A 23,710-nucleotide genomic window follows, 5' to 3' on the forward strand; every position below is an offset into this window, starting at 1 on the left:
TCGAAAGGAGGGAAAGGATTTTGCATGTCTCAAGCTAAAAGAACATGAGCAGAGCCGGGCAGCCAGGCCGAGGGTCTGTGAGACGGCGGCTCTTCAGAGGCTCTGCGAGGCCGAGGAAGGAAGACTCCCCAAGGGCAGCTCCCACGGGTGTTACTCCGAGTTTTCTTTTAGAAGTCAAGTTCTTGGAAGACAACCTTATGGTCAAAGAGTTAGTGAATTCTCCTGACTGTTTCCCGTGGAAAACATCAGAGAAAATTATGGCGTTGATAAGCAAAAGTCCCTGCACTCAGCAGACTCAGCCCACTTGTCCAGTGAGATGGAGATTTCTGGAAACGAAATTTATGGATGCTGTTTGCTAAGAGTAATACATTCTAAGCACACTGAAAAATAACCCGTTTGCTGTGTGAACGCAGATGAAACTCACAAAAAGATTGATGCAGGACTGACGTTGGCTGTTTGCAGAGGGCTCTCCACGTTGGCAGACCCCCGCTCCTCACTGCAGCTCTGCAGGGCCCAAGGATGAGTGGGCGTCAGGAGGGGCCGTGCCCTTAACCCCCCCGGGCAGAGGCCTTGCTGGGCCCCACGGAGTTACAGTGGATTCGGAGGTGAAGGTGTTGGGAAGTGTTCTGGAACCTTCCCGCCTGATGTTAGACTGCCTGAGGTGCTGCCAGCCTAGTGTGCTTCGGGCCGGAACCGCTTCCTGTCTTGTTAACGTGCCGTGTCGGGTGCCGTCACCGCGTGTAGGTTTTGGCCATTTTTGGAAAGTGAATGGGCCCACTGGAAACCCTCACCAAGCTTCAGGCAGGTAGGCAGTGGCCCCAGAGCAGGCCCAGGGAAGAACCCCCAGCCCCTTGGAGGGCCTGTTCACAGGCTGCGTCCTGCCTGATTCCCACGGTGGTGTGGGGAGGTCACCCCACCTTGTTCTGAACCACAGCTCTGGGGGAGGAAGCTTGCCCCCAGGTCAAAGGTCATTATGGGGCTGGTGGGGGTAGCCGCGTGGGCAGCCCAGCTACAGACCAGGCTACAGCCTGGTGCCCGAGACGGACCCATCCTGGGGGCGGTATGTAGCTCTCTGCTGTGCCTGACCTTTGCCCTATGGTTGGCTTTGAGTGGGGGAGACCCGGGTCTGGTGGTTGGCGGGGCAGGGGCGTTGCTGGGCTTGGGTCTTCCGGTGACGATGCACTAATTCCCATGGCTTCTGCCAGCACCCACTGCTCTCCTGAGCAGAGCAAAGGCAGCAGAGGCGGATGCCAGGGTCTGGAGGTGGCGTCTGCTCATCAGACATTTACTGTAGTTTCAGAACAAATTTGAGGCCTCCCGTTAGACCCCAGCTGGACCAAGCTCTTGTCCTCAGGCTCAGCTCCGTCCAGGCTGCTTCAGACTCTGTTTCCTCCATGCTTAATGAAACCGAAGGGTGACAGGCACAGTCAGGGAGGCATCAGAGGAGGCCCTGCTCCACTGTTCACACTGGGACCTTCTGCAGATGGGGCTCCCAGCCGCGACCAGCCCCGTAACCCCCTAGCGCAGGGGTGTCCAATCTTTTGGCTTCCGTGGGACACATTTGAAGAAGAACTGTCTTGGGCCACACATAAAGTTACCACTAACAGTAGCTGATGAGCGAAAAAGAGGGACCATGCATAAGCCTCATGTTTTAAGGAAGTTTACGGATTTGTGTTGGGCCACATTCACAGCTGTCCTGGGCTACTCACGGTTGCCCCAAAGCCTCGGGAACGCGGGCCGAGCACCTGCCCTACTTCGTCCAGGACGGGGCCCTGCGCTGACCAGGATGCTGCCACCCTTTGAGTCGCCCCTGCCAGGAATGGCAAAGCCCACAAGCCTCCCAGAGACCTAATGGCTGCATCCTCTGTGCAGTGGGTGCCATGCTTCTCACCTGGAAGGGTCGGTCCGGCACACGTCAGGTAGTAATGAGGATTTAAGTTTTAAAATCACATGGCAGTTTGTAAACTTGAGAAATTATAACGCAAACGCTTCCATATTGTCAAAAGGAACCCACTGGGAGCATTGATTTCAACTTCCTTCCAGGTACTTACGTATGATTTAAGTGAAGCTGAGAATCCAGTGCTTTGCTGGAGTGAAAACTGTAGGACCTCGCACTTGCCCACTCGTTCATTCATTCACCCACTCATTCATTCATTATCCATCTACTTGCTCATCCATCCATCTACTCACCCATCCACCCACTCATCATCCGTTCACCCACCCATTCATCTATCCATTCAATCATTCATCCATCCATCCATCCACCCACTCATCTATCCATTCACCCACCCATTCATCTATTCACTCATCCATCCATCCATCCACTCACCCATCCACCCACTCATCATCCGTTCACCCACCCATTCATCTATCCATTCACTCATCCATCCATCCATCTACTCACCCACCCACCCACTCATCTATCCATTCACCCACCCACTCATCTATCCATTCACCCACCCACTCATCTATCCATTCACCCACCCATTCATCCATCCATTCACTCATCCATCCATCCATCTACCCACTCATCTATCCATTCACTCATTTATCCATCCATCCACTAACCCATCCACTCACTTATTCAGTCACCCACCCACTCATCTATCCATTCACCCTTTAATTCATCCATCTATCCACTCACCCATCTACCCACTTATCTATCCAATCACTCACTCATCCATCCATCCACTCACCCATCCACCTACTCATCATCCATTCACCCACCCATTCATCTATCTATTCACTCATCCATCCATCCACTCATCATCCATTCACCCACCCACTCATCTATCCATTCACTCATTCATCCATCCATCCATCCACTCACCCATCCACCCACTCATCATGCATTCACCCACCCATTCATCTATCTATTCACTCATCCATCCATCCATCCACTCATCATCCATTCACCCACCCACTCATCTATCCATTCACTCATTCATCCATCCATCCATCCACTCACCCATCCACCCACTCATCTATCCATTCACCCACCTACTCATCTATCCATTCACTCATTCATCCATCCACCCACTCATCATCCATCCACCCACCCATTCATCTATCCATTTACTCACTCATCCATCCATCCACCCACTCATCCACCCACTCATCATGCATTCACCCACCCACTCATCTATCCATTCACTCATTCATCCATCCACCCACTCATCATCCATTCACCCACCCACTCATCTATCCATTCACTCATTCATCCATCCATCCATCCACTCACCCATCCACCCACTCATCATCCATCCACCCACCCATTCATCTATCCATTTACTCACTCATCCATCCATCCACCCACTCATCCACCCACTCATCATGCATTCACCCACCCATTCATCTATCCATTTACTCACTCATCCATCCATCCACCCACTCATCCACCCACTCATCATGCATTCACCCACCCATTCATCTATCCATTTACTCACTCATCCATCCATCCACTCACCCATCCACCCACTCATCATGCATTCACCCACTCATCCACCCACTCATTGATCTATCTCCATTCATTTACTCATCCATCCACTTATTCATTCGTTCATCCACCCACTCACCTATCCACTCATTCATTTCTTCATTCGTCCATCTTTATCCACTCACTCGTCTATTCATTCATCTGTCTACTCACTCCTCCATCCACTCACCCATCCATCCATGCATCTGTCTGCTCACTCATCCATCCTACTCACTCATCTATCCATGCACTCATGGTGGCTGCATCCTCTGTGCAGTGGCTGTCACACTTCTCACCTGGAAGGGTGGGTCCAGCACATGTCAGGTAACAACATGCATCTGTCCATCCATCCATCTCTTCACTCACTTATCGATCCATCCACCCATGCACTCATTTATTCACTCATCTTTCTTTCATGCACTCACCTGCTGTCCATCTATCATCCATCCACGTGTTTTGTGATGCCTCCTGAGGCCTCTGGGGGACAGTCAGCACCAGGCTCGGGGCTGGGCAGGTAGATGTCCTTTTCCTCTTGAAGTTTCAGCTTCAAGAGAAGTGCAGTGGCTTGGGGTTTGCTCACTTCTTTCAATCTGTAGCTGTTCAAACAAAACAGAAGCAGATCCCTGGGGAAATGAGTTCCAGGGGCCAAATAGCGCCATTTCCAGCCTGGGAATCCCAGCTTCCTCCCCCTGTTCCCCTCGCCTAACCCCAGCACAGCAACCCATTACCACAGGTCTTGCTCTTCCTAGGTCGAGAAGAGAGTCAGTGTGTATGTAAGGAGCTCCCGGTTCTAAATCTCGGCCTCCTGGGCGGTGGCCTTTGCTCCATGGGGACTCCTGGGGGTGCTTCAGGAGAGTTGGCTAATCCAGGGCTTCAGGCCAAGGTGTGTGCACCCGAACAACCTGTAGTGCATACGGGGGGCAGGGGGTTTTGAAAACAATGTGCTCTGTGTTTGGTCCTGCAGGTCAGGGAGCTTATCTGGGTGCCTTTACTCAAAGCCATTTCTGGGTCTTACATCTTTGGCCAGAATGTTCTAAGGACGAGGTGAAGCGTCCCTTTCTCTCGGGAGTGTGGAGCGTTTTTCGGTGTATTTGTCTCAGCTTCGCTCTTGCTCGGGGTTTAGCCATCTTTCCCCTAGATTGCCGGTGGAATTAGCACACGCTCTCTGCCTCCATTACCTCCGCGAATAATCGAGCGTGCAAACTAGGGTAAGCTGCCCAGGTTATGACCCTGTCGTTTCAGAAACCCCGTTCTCATAGGTGTGGCTACCTGAGGGGAGGTTGGCATCGTTTTACCATGAATAATGCCTTTTTGCAACAATGAAACTCGGGATTAATACGGATTACACGCTGCAGATTACACATTAAGTAGTTGACTAGCCTTGATTTGGAAAACTAGAATACCCTTGCTGGGAAGTTGTGCTGATGCAAGCACGTGTGTACGGTTAGGCTGTTTACTCACTAGTTCTCGGTTGTTTTCAATCCCTGGCTTCCCAAACCTGAGAGGACACCTTTGCGCCCATCCTAAGTCTTTTATTTCAGAACCAGGGCCTCCTGTCCGCTTCGAGACAAAGCCCCATCACATTCCTTCTCCTTGCACGCCTAGAAGCCTGCTGCTGTCCCACGTTGCCCCAGGACTCCACCAGGGCTCACTTGGTGGTGTTGGTCTTGCCTTTTCATGGAGTTTGCCAACCCATGACTAAAATTGGAAGTGAGAGAAATGAGGGCAGGCATGAGGGTGGGTGGTCCAGGCCTGCGGCCCTCCTGATCCCAGAGCGGCCGCCCTCCCAACAGACACATGAGCTGAACAGCAGCTTACCCTGACCCTTCTTTTCTCCTAAGGGAGTGAGTTTAAGAGCATCCCATCTTTCCTAGAACATAACTTTGTGAAAACACAGCCAAGCAAGCCTCAGGAGGGTGTTGGCGAGGCTGGGGCGGCGGGGAGCCTCCAGCCTCTTCCACGAAAGGTGGGGCGAGGTCAGCAAGTGCGGGAAGGCTGTGGGAGCCAGCGCTTGAAGCCACAGGCGCATTGCAGATGGCGCTGGGCACCCCCTCTGCCTGCTGCTCTGCAAATGCCACCAGCGCCGGCTCATCCTGAACTTCATGGCCTGGGGGAAGCCCCACAACCATCCTGAACTGGGTTTCCTCATTCCTGTCGATGGGGTTAAAAAGACCTTCTTGGGTGGTGTTTGTGAGGATTTCATGAAATGGTGTAAAAATGCTGACTCACACCCAGCATGGAGAGGCCACTGGGACTGTGGGCTCTCGGCTTAGGCCCAGACTGCTGGCATGGTTGACCCTAAGCTGGAGGTCGGGGCTGCTCTCCCCAGGCCATGGCCGTAGGGTCTGGGGGCCGTGGCAGAAGAATCCTGAAGAAGTTTCCAGCCGGCCTCTGCTGGCCAAGCGACGGGAGGTGGTTCCCGACCTGACAGCTCGTTTGTGTCCGGCGTGCACCTGGTCAGTGCGCTTTCAGGGTAGGAAGACCCTTCACTTCAGCCTCCATGCCTCGCCCAGCACCAGTTTTGTTTCACAAATAGAAAGTGCAAATCAATGCCCGTGTGCCAAAGGGAAGGTCTTCGGGTTTTGAGAGGCCCTTGTGCCAACAGGGAGCGGAGACTGGGGTGTTCCTGGGAAGTTTCTCGTTCTCCAGGCAGGCCTCTGCCTGGACACGCTGGCCGGCACCTCCTGAGCAGCTGGAAATGGCCCTGCCCTTGCTCCTTAGTCTCGTGGCAGTTGTGCTGACGGTTTTGCGAGGGGCAGCCCAGCAGTGTCCCCGGTCACTTCCGTCCGTTCTCCTGGGTGGCGTGGACCCTGGCTCCCCCGAGAGCAGCCTCTGATTAACCCGCAGACTCTCGTGTTGTTTAGAGACCGCAGCGTGCCAGTAAACACATGCCTTTTTCTTTTCCACAGGACTACTTTTACCCGAGATACTTAGGTAAGTCCCAGCCACTGCTCTACCCTGGCGGTCGTGGAGGCATAGTTGGGGGGTGCGTTTCCGTGTTGGAGGAATCCCCTCATCACGTAACTCCTGGAAGGAAGACTTAATCATGTGGTGCACGTGGAACTGTCCGGAACATGCAGGTCAGAAACACAAGTTTCTCTGTTTATTTTATGCCGCAGCTTTATTCCGTGTTAGTGGAGCCTCGGGCGACCTGCAGACCCTGCTCTGAGTTGATGCCAGCCTCAGCTCTTGTCAGGAAGTGTGACTGATTTTGGCCTCCAGTTTTCTGATCTTAGCATTCAACACTTCTGAAGTCACTGAGGGCCCCAAAGGGGTCCGTGTTCCTGTGGGCTGTAATTACTGATAGTTACCGTATTCTTAATTAAAACTGGGAATGCTTAGTTAAAAACCGAGTGTTTCTGTTTAATTTGAAGAACAGGGAGGCACAGGCATTATCTCAGCCATCAGAGCAGCTGCTGCATGTGGGGTGGCCTCTGGAGACCCCCACTGGACACTCAGAAGGGAGGAAAGTGAGAAAGGGAAACCCTGAGGCCCCGGGTCACCCGTTGAGAACTGGCGGTTTAACTGACACCATCCCAGAGCTCTTTGAGTGCATTTCACTTAGGAGAGAAATGTATTCCAGGCTCTTCCTTTTTAATGTTGCAAAATGGATTTTAGTAAACGTCCTCTTCACGGGTGCTTCCCTGGGTCCATGTCTGGAACATACACAGTGGGTCTGGAACTGGCCTGGAAGGCCCAGGTGCCAGGCAGCCTGGGTGTGCTGGGATGGACTTCTGAAGCGGGGGTGGCCCCCAGCTGTCCACGGCACACCCACAGGAGGCCTTCCGCTGTCCATCCGTGCCTTTCTGCACCTGGATAAGCTACAGTTACCCACTGAAGGGCCAGGTCGAGAGGCCCAGCACCCGTTGCACAGTCTCACGTTTCGGATCGTCCCTGGCCCCACCTCCCCCCGTCCCCCTAACGGGGCGTCACCTTCAAGCTGTGTCCAGCCAGTCAGAGAGCATGGAGGGCTTTCTCCAAAGCAGAGTGGCTTTCCAGTTATGGACAGCGTTTCCTAATGGGTCTATTGAAAATGAAGTTTAGCATTCCTCATACTGTCAGGAATCTTGGTGAACATTCCGGGTGATTCTTCCATAGGCAGGAGGAACCCCCTGGAAACTGCGGGCAGTGCTCGGGGCACTTGACAGCCATGGGCACGCAGCTCTGCTGCAGTGGAGGCGGTTTCCTGTTTGTCAGGGTCAGGGGCTAAAATGTTTGTATTAACACAAGCCAGCGGCATTGTTTCTGGAGGATGGCAGCACCCCAGGTGAGGACAGCAGCTGCCTCTCCAGGCTGCTCAGAAGTGCAGGCTCTGCGGTCCGTGTGGTCTCCTGAGGATGACTGACACCACGTTCCTGTCTCCCCGCAGACTGCATCCACAAGCATGGGTCTCCGTACACCAAAGACCCGGGCTTCGTCACCTGCGTGCAAAGTAAGTCGGCCTCCTTCCTGCCTTCCTGGGAGGGCTGTGGGTTCGGTCAGCTTTCGGCTTGGCTGTGGTTTGCGTGGTTTGCGGAGGGCCCTGAATACTTCTGGATTTTGAGGAGCTGCAGCCCCTTCCTGAGGCCTGCTCCCTGTTCACCAAACTTTCTTTTTTAAACAAGTAAATTTTGATGTTTTTAGCAATAGGCAATAAATGCACACGGAACAAAATTCAAACGCTTCACAGGCTGAGATGTGAAAGCCCGTCCCCGCCTCTGTGTCGCCCAGTCAGAAACCACCACAGTTATGGTTCCAAGAACCTTGTGCCTAGACGTGTAGACACACGTGGGCGCTTCCACTCTTCACACGCGTGGCGGCTCAGCACACGCCATGTGTCCCATGCCTCTGCACCCATCTGCCCCGGAGACCCTCTCTCGGCTCTGTCTCGGCTCCGTGTTGGAATTCGCAGCCAGTGCCTCGCTCAGGCTTAGCCTAGGCTTGTCGGCTGACGTCCAGGTTACTTCCAGTTACCATCATTATAAACAAAACTGGGCGACGTGCTTGAGTGCCTGTTGCCTCTCGTGAGTCCCAGTGTGTCTGTGGGATACATTCCCAAGGATGGAATCCCAGAGTCATTCCTCTCACATGTCCGAGTGTGTCTAGGATACGGTCCCAAGGATGGAAAGTCAGTCTCTCTCACACATCCGAGTGTGTCTGTGGGATACATTCCCAAGGATGGAATCCCAGAGTCGTCCCTCTCACACGTCCGAGTGTGTCTGTGGGATACGGTCCCAAGGATGGAATCCCAGAGTCAGTCTCTCTCACACATCCGAGTGTGTCTGTGGGATACATTCCCAAGGATGGAATCCCAGAGTCGTCCCTCTCACACGTCCGAGTGTGTCTGTGGGATATGGTCCCAAGGATGGAATCCCAGAGTCAGTCCCTCTCACACGTCCGAGTGTGTCTGTCTGTGGGATACGGTCCCAAGGATGGAATCCCGGAGTCAGTCCCTCTCACACGTCCGAGTGTGTCTAGGATACGGTCCCAAGGATGGAATCCCAGAGTCAGTCTCTCTCACACATCCGAGTGTGTCTGTGGGATACAGTCCCAAGGATGGAATCCCAGAGTCAGTCCTAGGCTTCTGGTTTCCTTTTGATACAGATACTGCCAAATTATCCCAGAGCCGGGCTTAGCCTCCACCCCTGCAGAGGCGAGGGAACTGTTTTTTAAAACTTTCGATCTCCTCCAATATAACAGGTGAGAAATGACATCAGTCATTTCAGGTTTTTTTAACTAATGGTAAAGCTGTGCTTCATAGGTTTAAAAACTGTGTATTTCTTTTGCTATAAACAGTTGTTTATATTCTTTGCCCATTTTTTTTAATTTGTAGGAGTTTACAAATTAGCCATTGGTAGTAAAGTTATCAAAAAGTTTTTCAGCTTGCCACAAGTCTTTTTTATAATTTTACAATTATCATACAATAAAATTTACTATTGTGGTGTCCTGTATGAATGTTAACATACCCACAGCACCAGCCACACGGCTCCCCTTGCCCTGGGTCTGTGGTCCCCTAGCGTCACATGTGTCTGGTTCTAGATGAAAGGCCGCCTTGGTGAGCCCCTGTGGGCGCTGAGAACAGAGGTGTGGCAGTGCAGAGTCATCTGGGAGAGGCAGGAGTCTCTTCCCAGCTTTGGAACCAGAGCCCAGCCCGCAGAAGGAGGGAGAGGAGGCTCGGTCCTGCCTCACAGACCCATGTGCTATCCGTGGGCGTCTCTAGGCCTCCCAGACCGGGGAGCCACGGGCAGAGGAAATGCTCAGTGTTAACACGGGAATGGGAAGGTGGCCTGCCGTGAGGCCCAGCCCGCCCTGACCTGCAGCCATGCACGGTAGCCTGGTGCCACGTAGGGCCCGGCCTTCAGGGCACAGGCTCCTGTGTTCGGAGAGGAGATAGCAGATCCTGCCACGCCTGGTCTATCTTAGTGTTTGCTAAGCCAGTCTCTTCTTTTACATTCCGTATTCACACTTAATAATTATATTGTCTTAGTTCCTGGGCTTTAGGCTTTTCCCCAAGCTTACAAAACAGTTATTGGCTGTTTAATGGTTTCATCTATGATCCACCTGTAATTTCTTTTGGTGTGATGAACTGGGCGGGCACAGTTCCTGCCCTAGCACCTCGTACTGAAGCCCATGTCATCCCCAGCGCCTTGCCAGCCGCTGTCCTCATGTGCTGGGTATTTGGGAGATTTTCTGTCTTGTTTCCACAGGCCGTGGCCACAGCCTTAGACTCGGCCTTCGTGCATGCGGGTGGGACTCATCCGTGCCCTCCTTGGTCTTTTTTTCTGGTTGTCTTGCTTATTTTTTTAATAAAGCTAAACCTTAAAATGTTCTTAAAACCCTAAAGCCCTTTTGGAATTTTTAACAGGCCTTGCGATTCATGCATTGGCGACTGTGTCTGACCGTGCAGGGCCTTCCTAACCCCCCTCGGCGCACTTTCCTCCCGCGCATCCCCGGCCTTCCTCGCCGAGTTCCCTCCGGTATTCGGTTCCTCCCTCGCGGAGTTCCTTCCAGTATTTGGTTCCTCCCGGGCTCCCGGCCTCCCTCGCCGAGTTCCCTTCCGGTATCGGTTCCTCCCGCGTGTCCCGGCCTCCCTCGCCCAGCTCCTTCCGGTATTCGGTTCCTCCCGCGCTCCCGGCCTCCCTCGCCGAGCTCCCGCCAGTATTCGGTTCCTCCCTCGCTGAGTTCCTTCCAGTATTTGGTTCCTCCCGGGCTCCCGGCCTCCCTCGCTGAGTTCCCTTCCGGTATCCGGTTCCTCCCGCGCCTCCCGGCCTCCCTCACCGAGCTCCTTCCGGTATTCGGTTCCTCCCGCGTGTCCCGGCCTCCCTCGCCCAGCTCCTTCCGGCATCCGGTTCCTCCCGCGCCTCCCGGCCTCCCTCACCGAGCTCCTTCCGGTATTCGGTTCCTCCCGCGCTCCCGGCCTCCCTCGCTGAGTTCCCTTCCGTTATCCGGTTCTTCCCGTGCCTCCCGGCCTCCCTCGCTGAGTTCCCTTCCGGTATCCGGTTCCTCCCGCGCCTCCCGGCCTCCCTCACCGAGCTCCTTCCGGTATCCGGTTCCTCCCGCGCCTCCCGGCCTCCCTCACCGAGCTCCTTCCGGTATCCGGTTCCTCCCGCGCCTCCCGGCCTCCCTCACCGAGCTCCTTCCGGTATTCGGTTCCTCCCGCGCTCCCGGCCTCCCTCGCTGAGTTCCCTTCCGGTATTCGGTTCCTCCCGCGTGTCCCGGCCTCCCTCGCCCAGCTCCTTCCGGTATCCGGTTCCTCCCGCGCTCCAGGCCTCCCTCACCGAGCTCCTTCGGGTATTCCGTTCCTCCCGCGTGTCCCGGCCTCCCTCGCTGAGTTCCCTTCCGTTATCCGGTTCCTCCCGCGCTCCCGGCCTCCCTCACCGAGCTCCTTCGGGTATTCCGTTCCTCCCGCGTGTCCCGGCCTCCCTCGCTGAGTTCCCTTCCGTTATCCGGTTCTTCCCGCGCCTCCCGGCCTCCCTCGCCGAGTTCCCTTCCGGTATTTGGCTCCTCCCGGGCTCCCGGCCTCCCTCGCTGAGTTCCCTTCCGTTATCCGGTTCTTCCCGCGCCTCCCGGCCTCCCTCGCTGAGTTCCCTTCCGTTATCCGGTTCTTCCCGCGCCTCCCGGCCTCCCTCGCTGAGTTCCCTTCCGGTATTCGGTTCCTCCCGCGTGTCCCGGCCACCCTCACCGAGCTCCTTCCGGTATTCCGTTCCTCCCGCGTGTCCCGGCTTCCCTCGCTGAGCTCCTTCCGGTATTCGGTAGCGCGAAGGTGTCAGGCTCCCTGCGGGGATGAAGGCTGATGTGACGTGCTCATTTCGGTTCCGCTGCCCCGTCGAGTTACCTCGTTTTGGTTGGTTATTTGCTTTGTGGCATCAGCGTCCCCAGGTGTGTCCGCCGCAGGCACGCGTTCCTCGCCAGAGCCGAGGCTCCTCTCCTGCGGCGGCGGTGGCCCGGCAGAGGAGAGCGGGGTCAAGGGCCCCGCGTCTGTTCCCTGTGTGCTGGGAGGGGAATCTGCACTGTGACTGCCGCCAGAGGCGACTCGGTCTCCTGGCACCGGCTCCAGAGTGCGTGGCTGGGGCCTCCCATGTTTGTGTGCCTCACACGGCGCCTGGCGGTGAAGAAGGTGCTTCGATGACCCGGCCACCACGGGCAGCCTCGCGATCCTCTGGGAAGGCGCCTCCCGGAGGACGCGACTGGGGCAGCTTCGAACCCTGTTCGTCGGCGCCCTCGTGAAAATAGCCTGACTTGGTGCGCAGGGTGCTGTCCCGGCTTCAGTTCGCTGGTTATCGGTTATTGTGAAATTAAAGCCATTGCCCCAAAGAGTCCAAATTCAGTCCAAGACAAGCCAGGCCCTCGGGCTGTTTCGGGACCCAGGTGAGGAGGACGCCTGGGAAGTGTTGGCTGCATTCCCGGTGGCCGTGAAGAGGCCCCGCTCACATTTCTTTCCTTTCCCACCAACACATCCAGCTTCTCCGCTGCGGAACACTCCCGTCCCGCCTTTTCGGGGCACTTGGTGCCTGGGCTCCTCGGCGCCTTTGACTTTTGGATTTCCCCAGGAAGGTCACATCCCCACAGGCTGTGGCCCAGGCAGTGGTCACTGATCCCCAGCCACCAGGATCTCACCCCCGCCATAGGGAGTGTCCCCACACCCTTCCCTGGGGCGAACAGGGCCCTGGTCCTCACTCGTCAGCACCCAGGGAAAGGCCCCGGTTATCCGCACTGGCTTAAATTGCAGCCACAGCCACGGCCACTGCCTCCTGTCCTTGAACACAGTCACAGGCTGAGCTGAGATAAACCCTTCACCTCCTGAACTCTGCAAGTGCCAGCGCCCAGGGCATGACCAGACAGGCACCGACGCCCTCTGCCCACCATGCGGGATGGGCATCGGGAAGTGGGTGCCCTCGGGGCCTGCAGAGGTTTCCCTGCTGTGTTGAGGAAATTCTACAGGCGTCTGCTGGGCACTGGCTGAGGGTCCACCCCTCAGATGTGGTTCCATCCTTGCAGCCTCGAGGGATCAATACATTCCCAGTGGGGAAATGAACAGATGAGTGGGGGAGGCCTGGGGAGCAGCGTGAGACTGGGATCACTTAAGAGCAGGACACCCGGCAGGAGCGGGCACCGCCACTCGGCCTCAGGGACAGAGGTCTTCCTGATGGGCATTCCAGGCAAATTCAAGACCAAGCTCCTAGCCCTTGGTGTCAAATGGGCAGGTGTACACTTCTGCAGTGGCTTTAATCTCTAACCAAACGTTTTAAGTGGCAGTACACAGCATCTCCCAGACGCCCCTCCATGGCGGGGGCCTCTGAGGGGATCGGGCCTTGCACAGGCTGCCCGCCTGGCACTTGTCTGACTCCCTCCTGCCCCCAGAGCCTCTTCATCTGAGGCTGGGTGGAGAAGCGGACACCCCTCGTTCCTCTATCCTGGGCCGGACTTCCTCCTTCCAGGCCCTGCTGTGACCATGCTGATGTCTCCAGATGCCCTGCGGACCAGCACCCAGGTACAGCCGGGTGGCGGCAGCGTCGGGTGGGGGACTGGCCGGCTCCTGGTGGCTGTGCTGATGCAGAATCCCTGGTTCTGGCCCTCGTTTCTTCATGACTCCGAAGGCCAGGACCAGCCCTGTGTGCTTCAGGGTAGAAGGCATTTACAGCCACCTGCTGAAAATAGCGTCTCAGAAATACTTCAAGACACGAGCTCTGTCCACACCCACAAGTGTTCTGTTAGCAGTCATTTGTGCAAAACGAGCAAACTGGAGGTGTACGGAGGAAACCGTGAGGCATACAGAGGAAACTGAGGCATGTGGAGGAAACTGAGGCACATGGAGGAAACTGAGGCACATACAGGAAACTGAGGTGTATGGAGGTGACTCAGGCATATGGGGGAAACCGAGGCACGTGGAGAAAACAGGCATATGGAGGAGATTGTGGGGCATATGGAGGAAACTGAGGTGTGCGGAGCAGACTGAGGGGCGGGAGACCGAGGCGTCTGGAGGAGACACTGTGCCATGCGCTGAAATGTCACAGGAAGAAGCCGTGTGGCCGTGCAGCTTCCCCTAGACGCCTGGGACTCGTAGCCGGGGCCTCTGTTGAGCTGGGTGCCCTGACCAGCCTGGGAGGACAGGGGCTGCATCTGTGCCGGCCACAGGCAGTGACTGTGTGCCCTGGATGGGCTGGAGGAAAGCAACTTGGTGAACCACAGACCCGCCCGCTGCCCACCCCGGCCCCGGGCATCCCTGCACCCCGCCAGGTGGGGAGTGAATGGCTCCTGCACTGACAGGCCAGCCTGGACCCTCTGGTGGAAACGCCACCTCAGGAACCTCAGCAGTGAGAGCCCATCCACGGACGCCTTGACCTGCCCCCGCCAGGGCTGACCCCCAGTGCTCTAAGGCCCTGCTGGCCCAGCCTGAGTGTTTCCCAGGGACTGGTCCTTATTGAACTTATGTGGAATCCGTGGACAGGAGCCCTCTGAGCCAGCAGGGGCCCACCCAGGGTTCCCCACGGAGCTGTGCGGGGCTGAACCGAGCGTGGCTGCGTCCCTGGGCACTGCTATGCCCAGCCCTGAGCTGCTTTTGCTCAGCCAGCAGCGTGAAAGGATTCTTTCAGCTCTGGGCATTACTGTGGTTCTTTCTGCCGACTTCCCAGGGCTTGGGCTTGTGTGGTTGCGCTTGTGGTGGAGTTCAGGCTCCTGTGGCTGTGTTCTCAGGGGTTCGGGCTCGTGTGGCTGTGTTCTCAGGGATTTGGGCTCGCATGGCTGTGTTCTCAGGGGTTCAGGCTCGTGTGGTTGCGCTCTCACAGACTCTGGCTTGCGTGGCTGTGTTCTCAGGGATTCGGGCTCGCGTGGCTGCGCTCTCGGGGGTTCGGGCTCGTGTGGCTGTGCTCTCGGGGACTCTGGCTTGCGTGGCTGTGTTTCAGGGGTTCAGGCTCGCGTGGCTGTGTTCTCGGGTTCGGGCTCGTGTGGCTGCGCTCTCGGGGACTCTGGCTTGCGTGGCTGTGTTTCAGGGGTTCGGGCTCACGTGGCTGTGTTCTCAGGGGTTCTGGCTCGCGTGGCTGTGTTCTCAGGGGTTCGGGCTCTTGTGGCTGCGCTCTCAGGGACTCTGGCTTGCGTGGCTGTGTTCTCAGGGATTCGGGCTCACATGGCCGTGTTCTCAGGGGTTCGGGCTCTTGTGGCTGCACTCTCGGGGACTCTGGCTTGCGTGGCTGTGTTCTCAGGGGTTCAGGCTCATGTGGCTGCGCTCTCGGGGACTCTGGCTTGCGTGGCTGTGTTCTCAGGGGTTCGAGCTCACGTGGTTGTGTTCTCAGGGGTTCGGGCTCATGTGGCTGTGTTCTCAGGGGTTCGGGCTCGCGTGGCTGTGTTCTCAGGTTCGGGCTCATGTGGTTGCGCTCTCAGGGACTCTGGCTTGCGTGGCTGTGTTCTCAGGGGTTCGAGCTCACGTGGTTGTGTTCTCAGGGGTTCGGGCTCATGTGGCTGTGTTCTCAGGGGTTCGGGCTCGCGTGGCTGTGTTCTCAGGTTCGGGCTCATGTGGTTGCGCTCTCGGGGACTCTGGCTTGCGTGGTTGTGTTCTCAGGGGTTCGGGCTCACGTGGCTGTGTTCTCAGGGGTTCGGGCTCGCGTGGCTGTGTTCTCAGGGGTTCAGGCTCTTTTGGCTGCGCTCTCGGGGATTCTGGCTTGCGTGGTTGTGTTCTCAGGGGTTCGGGCTCACGTGGCTGTGTTCTCAGGGGTTCAGGCTCGTGTGGTTGCGCTCTCACAGACTCTGGCTTGCGTGGCTGTGTTCTCAGGGGTTCGGGCTCGCGTGGCTGCGTTCTCAGGTTCGGGCTCGTGTGGTTGCGCTCTCAGGGACTCTGGCTTGTGTGGCTGTGTTCTCAGGGGTTCGGGCTCGCGTGGCTGTGTTCTCAGGGGTTCGGGCTCACGTGGCTGTGTTCTCAGGGGTTTGGGCTCTTGTGGCTGCGCTCTCGGGGATTCTGGCTTGCGTGGCTGTGTTCTCAGGGATTCGGGCTCGCGTGGCTGTGTTCTCAGGGGTTCGGGCTCTCGTGGCTGCGCTCTCGGGGACTCTGGCTTGCGTGGCTGTGTTCTCAGGGGTTCGGGCTCGCGTGGCTGTGTTCTCAGGGGTTCGGGCTCTCGTGGCTGCGCTCTCGGGGACTCTGGCTTGCGTGGCTGTGTTCTCAGGGGTTCGGGCTCACGTGGCTGTGTTCTCAGGGGTTCGGGCTCGCGTGGCTGTGTTCTCGGGTTCGGGCTCGTGTGGTTGTGTTCTCAGGGACTCTGGCTTGCGTGGCTGTGTTCTTGGGGGTTCGGGCTCGTGTGGCTGCACCCTCAGGGACTCTGACTTGCGTGGCTGTGTTCTCAGGGACTCTGGCTTGCGTGGCTGTGTTCTCGGGGTTCGGGCTCGTGTGGCTGTGCTCTCAGGGACTCTGGCTTGCGTGGCTGTGTTCTTGGGGGTTCGGGCTCGTGTGGCTGCACCCTCAGGGACTCTGGCTTGCGTGGCTGTGTTCTCAGGGACTCTGGCTTGCGTGGCTGTGTTCTCGGGGTTCGGGCTCGTGTGGCTGTGCTCTCAGGGACTCTGGCTTGCGTGGCTGTGTTCTCAGGGACTCTGGCTTGCGTGGCTGTGTTCTCGGGGGTTCGGGCTCGTGTGGCTGCACCCTCAGGGACTCTCGCTTGCGTAGCTGTGTTCTCAGGGGTTCGGGCTCATGTGGCCGTGCTCTCAGGGGCTCCTACCTGCTTCCGGGACTCTTTTGGTCCGTGTCCTGGAAACATCAGCTGTGTTTGTGAGCAGCTCCTCGTTCAGGGACTCCTTGGGAAGCAGCTGGGCTGGGATGGTTCCCACCCACAGGCCCTACGCTCCAAGCCCCTCAGACCCTCACCCAGCCTAGGTGACAACCCTGAGAGAGGGCAGAACACACCTGGCCTGAAACTGCCAAGTCACACGGCCTCAGAGGGGGCAGCTAAGCAGAAAGAGGGTATTGGGGGCTTCCTAGAGGACCCCTCTGCCAGTGCAGCCTGGGCCTGGGGTGCTCCCTGCCACTCACAGCGGGGAGAGGTCACCATCTGTAGGCTGGGCTTGAAGGCGGAATGTTCCGAGTCTGCCCGGAAGCCCCCAGGTCAGCCAGGGGTTCTGTTTGCCTGCTCCCTGGGAGGTCCGAGCTCCTGGGCCTCCTGCCAGGCCAGGCGTTTCTGCTGCTTTGCCCTCGGTCCTGCCCACCTCGCTCCCAAGCCTGCACCCCTCCCTCCCAGCTGATCTGAGTTTTCCTGGAGCCAGCCCCAGGGCCCACCAGCCTGATTTGCCAGCACAGGGGTCTTGGGTGCCCTGAGGCTGCCTCAGCCTGTGCCTCTCAGAGCTCCTCGGGGCTCCACCCGAGGCCCACCCCTGGCTGCGTTGGGTGCAGGGGGGCAGCTGAGCATGATTTTTCACTTTGTGTCCCCATCAGACTTGCCTGACCAGTGCACGCCCAACCCCTGCGATAAGAAGGGGACCCAAGCCTGCCAAGACCTCATGGGCAACTTCTTCTGCCTGTGCAAAGCTGGCTGGGGGGGCCGGCTCTGCGACAAAGGTGAGAACCCCACAGCCACGTGACGCTGAAGACAAGGGCAGGGTGTCCCTCCCTCTCCAGCCCTGTCCTGCCCCGATCCCTGCTCCTACCCCCACTCCAGGCTGCTCTCGGACAGCCCCCGGGAGGCTACAGCCCTGAGGTGTCCTGGACCCCAGAACTGGGAGGAGCTGCGGTCTCCTCTCTGGGATCAGGATTAGAATTAAAGGAAGTCCCAGGTGGTACCTCAGCACCCACAGATTGAAAGGGGTAGGGGAGAAATTTCGCCTCTGAACATCCTCAAGTGTCAGTGAAAACCCTGGAGGAAGAATAGCTCCGGGGCCTGCTGGAGATTCCAGCAGGCCAGGCTGTCCCCTTTGGCTGGTTCCACCCCAGAGGTGGCCTGGGAAGGCTTCGCCGAGAAGTGGCCAGCTCTGGCCAGGCCTTGTCCGTCCTTAGGCACCCAGAGGTCACTCCTGGCCTGCAGCCTCCTCCTGCAATCACATGGGCACCCAGGGAATGGAAACCTGTGGGCTGTGACCACCAGCAGCTCCCCTGGCTGACATCAAGCTGGGGATGCCCCGTGCCATCCTGCCATCTACTGGCACATGCAAGGCCAAGACCAAGGGCCCTGAAAGGCTGGGGATGCTGAGAGGGGTGTGAGGTCCAAGCCCGGGCTACCTGGATGCCGTAGATGGGGCTGTGCACCCCTGGGCTCCCTCCCTGCTCCAGACGGGGCTGTGCACCCCGGGCTCCCTCCCTGCTCCAGACGAGGCTGTGCACCCCGGGCTCCCTCCCTGCTCCAGACGGGGCTGTGCACCCCTGGGCTCCCTCCCTGCTCCAGACGGGGCTGTGCACCCCTGGGCTCCCTCCCTGCTCCAGACGGGGCTGTGCACCCCGGGCTCCCTCCCTGCTCCAGACGGGGCTGTGCACCCCGGGCTCCCTCCCTGCTCCAGACGGGGCTGTGCACCCCCGGGCTCCCTCCCTGCTCCAGACGGGGCTGTGCACCCCCGGGCTCCCTCCCTGCTCCAGACGGGGCTCTGTACCCCCGGGCTCCCTCCCTGCTCCAGACGGGGCTGTGCACCCCCGGGCTCCCTCCCTGCTCCAGACGGGGCTCTGTACCCCCGGGCTCCCTCCCTGCTCCAGACGGGGCTCTGTACCCCTGGGCTCCCTCCCTGCTCCAGACGGGGCTGTGCACCCCTGGGCTCCCTCCCTGCTCCAGACGGGGCTGTGCACCCCGGGCTCCCTCCCTGCTCCAGACGGGGCTGTGCACCCCGGGCTCCCTCCCTGCTCCAGACGGGGCTGTGCACCCCTGGGCTCCCTCCCTGCTCCAGACGGGGCTGTGCACCCCTGGGCTCCCTCCCTGCTCCAGACGGGGCTGTGCACCCCTGGGCTCCCTCCCTGCTCCAGACGGGGCTGTGCACCCCGGGCTCCCTCCCTGCTCCAGACGGGGCTCTGTACCCCCGGGCTCCCTCCCTGCTCCAGACGGGGCTGTGCACCCCTGGGCTCCCTCCCTGCTCCAGACGGGGCTGTGCACCCCTGGGCTCCCTCCCTGCTCCAGACGGGGCTGTGCACCCCGGGCTCCCTCCCTGCTCCAGACGGGGCTGTGCACCCCGGGCTCCCTCCCTGCTCCAGACGGGGCTGTGCACCCCCGGGCTCCCTCCCTGCTCCAGACGGGGCTGTGCACCCCCGGGCTCCCTCCCTGCTCCAGACGGGGCTCTGTACCCCCGGGCTCCCTCCCTGCTCCAGACGGGGCTGTGCACCCCCGGGCTCCCTCCCTGCTCCAGACGGGGCTCTGTACCCCCGGGCTCCCTCCCTGCTCCAGACGGGGCTCTGTACCCCTGGGCTCCCTCCCTGCTCCAGACGGGGCTGTGCACCCCTGGGCTCCCTCCCTGCTCCAGACGGGGCTGTGCACCCCGGGCTCCCTCCCTGCTCCAGACGGGGCTGTGCACCCCGGGCTCCCTCCCTGCTCCAGACGGGGCTGTGCACCCCGGGCTCCCTCCCTGCTCCAGACGGGGCTGTGCACCCCTGGGCTCCCTCCCTGCTCCAGACGGGGCTGTGCACCCCTGGGCTCCCTCCCTGCTCCAGACGGGGCTCTGTACCCCTGGGTTCCCTCCCTGCTCCAGACGGGGCTGTGCACCCCGGGCTCCCTCCCTGCTCCAGACGGGGCTGTGCACCCCGGGCTCCCTCCCTGCTCCAGACGGGGCTGTGTACCCCTGGGCTCCCTCCCTGCTCCAGACGGGGCTGTGCACCCCGGGCTCCCTCCCTGCTCCAGACGGGGCTCTGTACCCCTGGGTTCCCTCCCTGCTCCAGATGGGCTGTGCACCCCGGGCTCCCTCCCTGCTCCAGACGGGGCTCTGTACCCCTGGGCTCCCTCCCTGCTCCAGACGGGGCTGTGCACCCCCGGGCTCCCTCCCTGCTCCAGACGGGGCTGTGCACCCCCGGGCTCCCTCCCTGCTCCAGACGGGGCTCTGTACCCCTGGGCTCCCTCCCTGCTCCAGATGGGCTGTGCACCCCTGGGCTCCCTCCCTGCTCCAGACGGGGCTGTGCACCCCCGGGCTCCTTTCCTGCTTCAGACGGGGCTCTGCACCCCTGGGCTCCCCTTCAGGCCTTTGCTTGTTCCCAGATGTCAACGAATGCAGCCAGGAGAACGGGGGCTGCCTCCAGATCTGCTACAACAAGCCGGGCAGCTTCCACTGTGCCTGCCACAGCGGCTTCGAGCTCTCCTCTGACGGCAGGACCTGCCAAGGTAAGCCCTGGAGTGAGGCTTCTCTCCTCTCCCTACGTTCTGTTTTTGGTCAAGTCTGCTCTTCTGCAACAGGCTGCTGCTGGCCGGGTTCCTGTGGTTCTGGATGGGATGGGGCATCCTACAGAAACTGCACAAGCCCCGGCGTGCCGCGGCACAGGCAGCCGCCCGGCACCGCACCAGGATGACTCACTTGGCATCTGAGGGCCGGGACTGAGGGCGGCGGCCTAGCCCCTGAGGCCACACTCCTGGCCATGGGGCCTCATCCAGTCCGCAGAGCCTCGCGGAGCCTGGGAGTGCTCCCGGCAGTTGTGCAGTGAGCTCAGGGGTCGGCGCTCCTGGCAAGGGTCCTCCTCGTCTGCTCTCCCCAGCGCCCCCAGAACCACCCCGTCATGGTCTCCTGTTTCCTCCGTGAACATAGCCCTGCCCTCCCCGCTTTCCTTCCTGTTTCAGCTTGGCCCAGGGCCAGAGCTGGGGAGCCCCGGGACACCTGGGAACATCACTGCGAATGTGCCCCCCAACCACCGACGCTGTCCCAGCAGCTGCTGCTGCCACCGGGATTTGCCGCTTTGCAGGAGGAGCACCATCCTCCTCCCTCCTGCCCTGGGATCTGGACATGCCCAGACCTGCCCCTGAGAATTTTGGGCATGGTTCTGAGTGCTCCCCTCCCCCTCTTCCTCCTCTCCTCCTCCTCTCCTCCTCCTCTTGCTCCTCTGCCTCCTCTTCTTCCCCCTTCCCTCTCCTCCCCCTCTTCCCCCTCCTCCCTCTCCCTCTTCCCCCTCCTCCCTCTCCCTCTTCCCCCGCCTCCCTCTCCCTCCTCCCCTCTTCCCCCTCCTCCCTCTCCCTCTTTCCCCTCCTCCCTCTCCCTCCTCCCCGTCTTCCCCATCTCCTCCCCCTCCTCCCCCTTTCCCCTCCTCCCTCTCCTTCTTCCCCCTCTTTCCCCTCCTCCCTCTCCTTCTTCCCCCTCCTCCCTCTCCCTCCTCCCCCTCTTCCCCCTCTCACTCCTCTCCTTCCTTCCTCCCCCTCCTCCCTCTCCCTCTTTCCCCTCCTCCCCTCTCCCTCCTCCCCGTCTTCCCCATCTCCTCCCCCTCCTCCCCCCTTTCCCCTCCTCCCTCTCCCTCTTCCCCCTCCTCCCTCTCCCTCCTCCCCCTCTTCCCCCTCACTCCTCTCCTTCCTTTCTCCCCCTCCTCCCTCTCCCTGTTCCCCTTCCTCCCTCTCCTTCCTCCCCCCTTTCCCCTCCTCCCTCTTTCCCCTCCTCCCTCTCCCTCCTCCCCGTCTTCCCCATCTCCTCCCCCTCCTCCCCCCTTTCCCCTCCTCCCTCTCCCTCCTCCTCCCCCTCCTCCCCCCTTTCTCCCCCTCCTCTTTCTCCATGCCCCTGTCTTTGCTCTCCTCTGCTGATTGAAGGTCTCTTCATTTCGTGGTTGCCCCTTGCACCCTGGGGTGCTTGGCGGTGAACAGTGTGTGTCTCACGTTAGATGCTCAAGTCTTACGATTGTGGTTTAAACCAGTAGTGAGAATTGATCGAAACCAGTAAAGCTTCTCTTTGGGGGTGGGCTTTTAGTTTCAAGTGTCCCCAGGGCGTTACTTTCTGTATCCTGTAGCGCGGTTGTTTAAATGGAACAGCACAGCCGGCACCACCGCCCCCACCCCTCGACCACGCAGTGCCCCTCCCAGCTCTCCATCTGGGGGGCTGAAGTCAGCCTTCCCAGCCGGGCCTGGATCAGAAGCACGGCCACCGCACCCGGGAGCTGCCGGGTCAGGGGAGGAGGGCAGGGGGTTGTGCGGGCCCCGCAGAGCCGGAGTGTGGCAGCCAGCGCTGCAGTGGGCGGTTTTGCTTGCAGACATAGATGAGTGCGTGGAAGCGGAGGCCTGCGGGGAGGCGCGCTGCCAGAACATGCCCGGCTCCTACTCCTGCCTCTGTGACGAGGGCTTCGCGTACAGCTCCCGGGAGAAGGCTTGCCGAGGTACCCACGCCTCGCGGTCACCCTCGACTTCTCTGCCCCTCTGACGCCCAAGCCCAGATGCGGGTGCCAGTCACTGCCTGAGCCGGGCTCCTCTGCTGAAAGAGAGTCTTTCTCTCTTGTTTCCATCAGCCTGGTCGTGGCCTCTTCTACCACCGTGCCCCCACACACGTGCACACACAGGCACGCGTGCCCCCTTGTGCACGCGAACGTACCCACACACATGCATGTACATCGCGTGTACACACGCGCCTTCTCCGCCTGCACAGACACGGTGGAGGGTCCCAGAGCCCTTTCAGCGGACGGCGCCCCGCCCCGATGCTGCTGTGCTGCGGGCCCCCCTTCTCACTCCTGAGTCCTACCACGTCCTGGGGCGGGGAGCAGCAAGCCTCCCTCGACTGTTCTCTTTGCAGCTGCCATGAGGGACCCTGTTGGCTGCCAGAGCCTCAGAGGGGGATGGCAGTGATGGGAACAGTGGCGCCGAGTAGGCACAGAGGGTGTGGAGGCCCAGCCACCTGCACTGACCTCTGTCTCCCACCACGGCTGTCTTCCGGCCCCTCTGTGCTCCCAGCAACACCTGCCAGCACAGCGGCCCCGTGCTTCCTAGACCCGGCTGTACGCCAGCCCGGCAGGGCAGCGGGACTGAATCTGGCTTGTTGGGCGCGCCCTTCCTCCTGGGACGCCTGCAGCACTTTCGTCCCCTCAGGAAACAGCCGGACAGGAGCAGGCAGGGGTGCAATCCTAGCTTTCCAGTGGGGGAATGTGACCCCCGCAGCCGCACGCCTTGGATTCTGCACGTGGTTCCTCGAGTGTAGTTTGAGCAGTCGCTTTGTGATCCTGCGGCGGGCGGCACAGTGCGGCGGCCTCCCCTGCTCACCACCGGGTCCCTCTGGCCGGCCTCCCCTGCTCACCACCGGGTCCCTCTGGCCGGCCTCCCCTGCTCACCACCGGTCCCTCTGGCCGGCCTCCCCTGCTCACCACCGGGTCCCTCTGGCCGGCCTCCCCTGCTCACCACCGGTCCCTCTGGCCGGCCTCCCCTGCTCACCACCGGTCCCTCTGGCCGGCCTCCCCTGCTCACCACCGGGTCCCTCTGGCCGGCCTCCCCTGCTCACCACCGGGTCCCTCTGGCTGGCCTCCCCTGCTCACCACCGGGTCCCTCTGGCCGGCCTCCCCTGCTCACCACCGGGTCCCTCTGGCCGGCCTCCCCTGCTCACCACCGGGTCCCTCTGGCCGGCCTCCCCTGCTCACCACCGGTCCCTCTGGCCGGCCTCCCCTGCTCACCACCGGTCCCTCTGGCCGGCCTCCCCCGCTCACCACCGCACCCCTCTGGCCGGCCTCCCCCTCTTACCACCACGTCCCTCTGGCCGGCAGATGTGGATGAGTGTCTGCAGGGCCGCTGCGAGCAGGTCTGCGTGAACTCCCCAGGGAGCTACACCTGCCACTGTGATGGGCGTGGGGGCCTCAAACTGGCCCAGGACATGAACACCTGTGAGGTAGGCAGCCCCGGCTCTTCAGGACCCTTACAGTGCTCCAGGGGCCCT

At 59.9% G+C, this 23,710-nt stretch overlaps 1 protein-coding gene across 2 annotated transcripts in view; it reads left to right on the forward strand.

Moving 5' to 3' along the window:
* GAS6 (growth arrest specific 6) overlaps nt 1-23,710 on the forward strand; it is a 47,686-nt gene that overhangs the window by 10,712 nt on the left and 13,264 nt on the right. Inside the window, exons 3-8 of one of the 2 annotated variants that reach the window (XM_064361820.1) lie at nt 6,385-6,409; nt 7,845-7,907; nt 17,364-17,486; nt 20,089-20,211; nt 22,050-22,172; nt 23,541-23,662. In XM_064361820.1, the coding sequence (XP_064217890.1) occupies nt 6,385-6,409; nt 7,845-7,907; nt 17,364-17,486; nt 20,089-20,211; nt 22,050-22,172; nt 23,541-23,662 (579 nt within the window). The other variant, XM_064361821.1, reaches the window with a different exon arrangement.

Source organism: Aotus nancymaae, unplaced genomic scaffold (assembly GCF_030222135.1).
Source record: "Aotus nancymaae isolate 86718 unplaced genomic scaffold, 86718_ANA_hifiasm-v0.15.2.pri h1tg000044l, whole genome shotgun sequence".
Lineage (NCBI taxonomy): Eukaryota > Metazoa > Chordata > Mammalia > Primates > Aotidae > Aotus > Aotus nancymaae.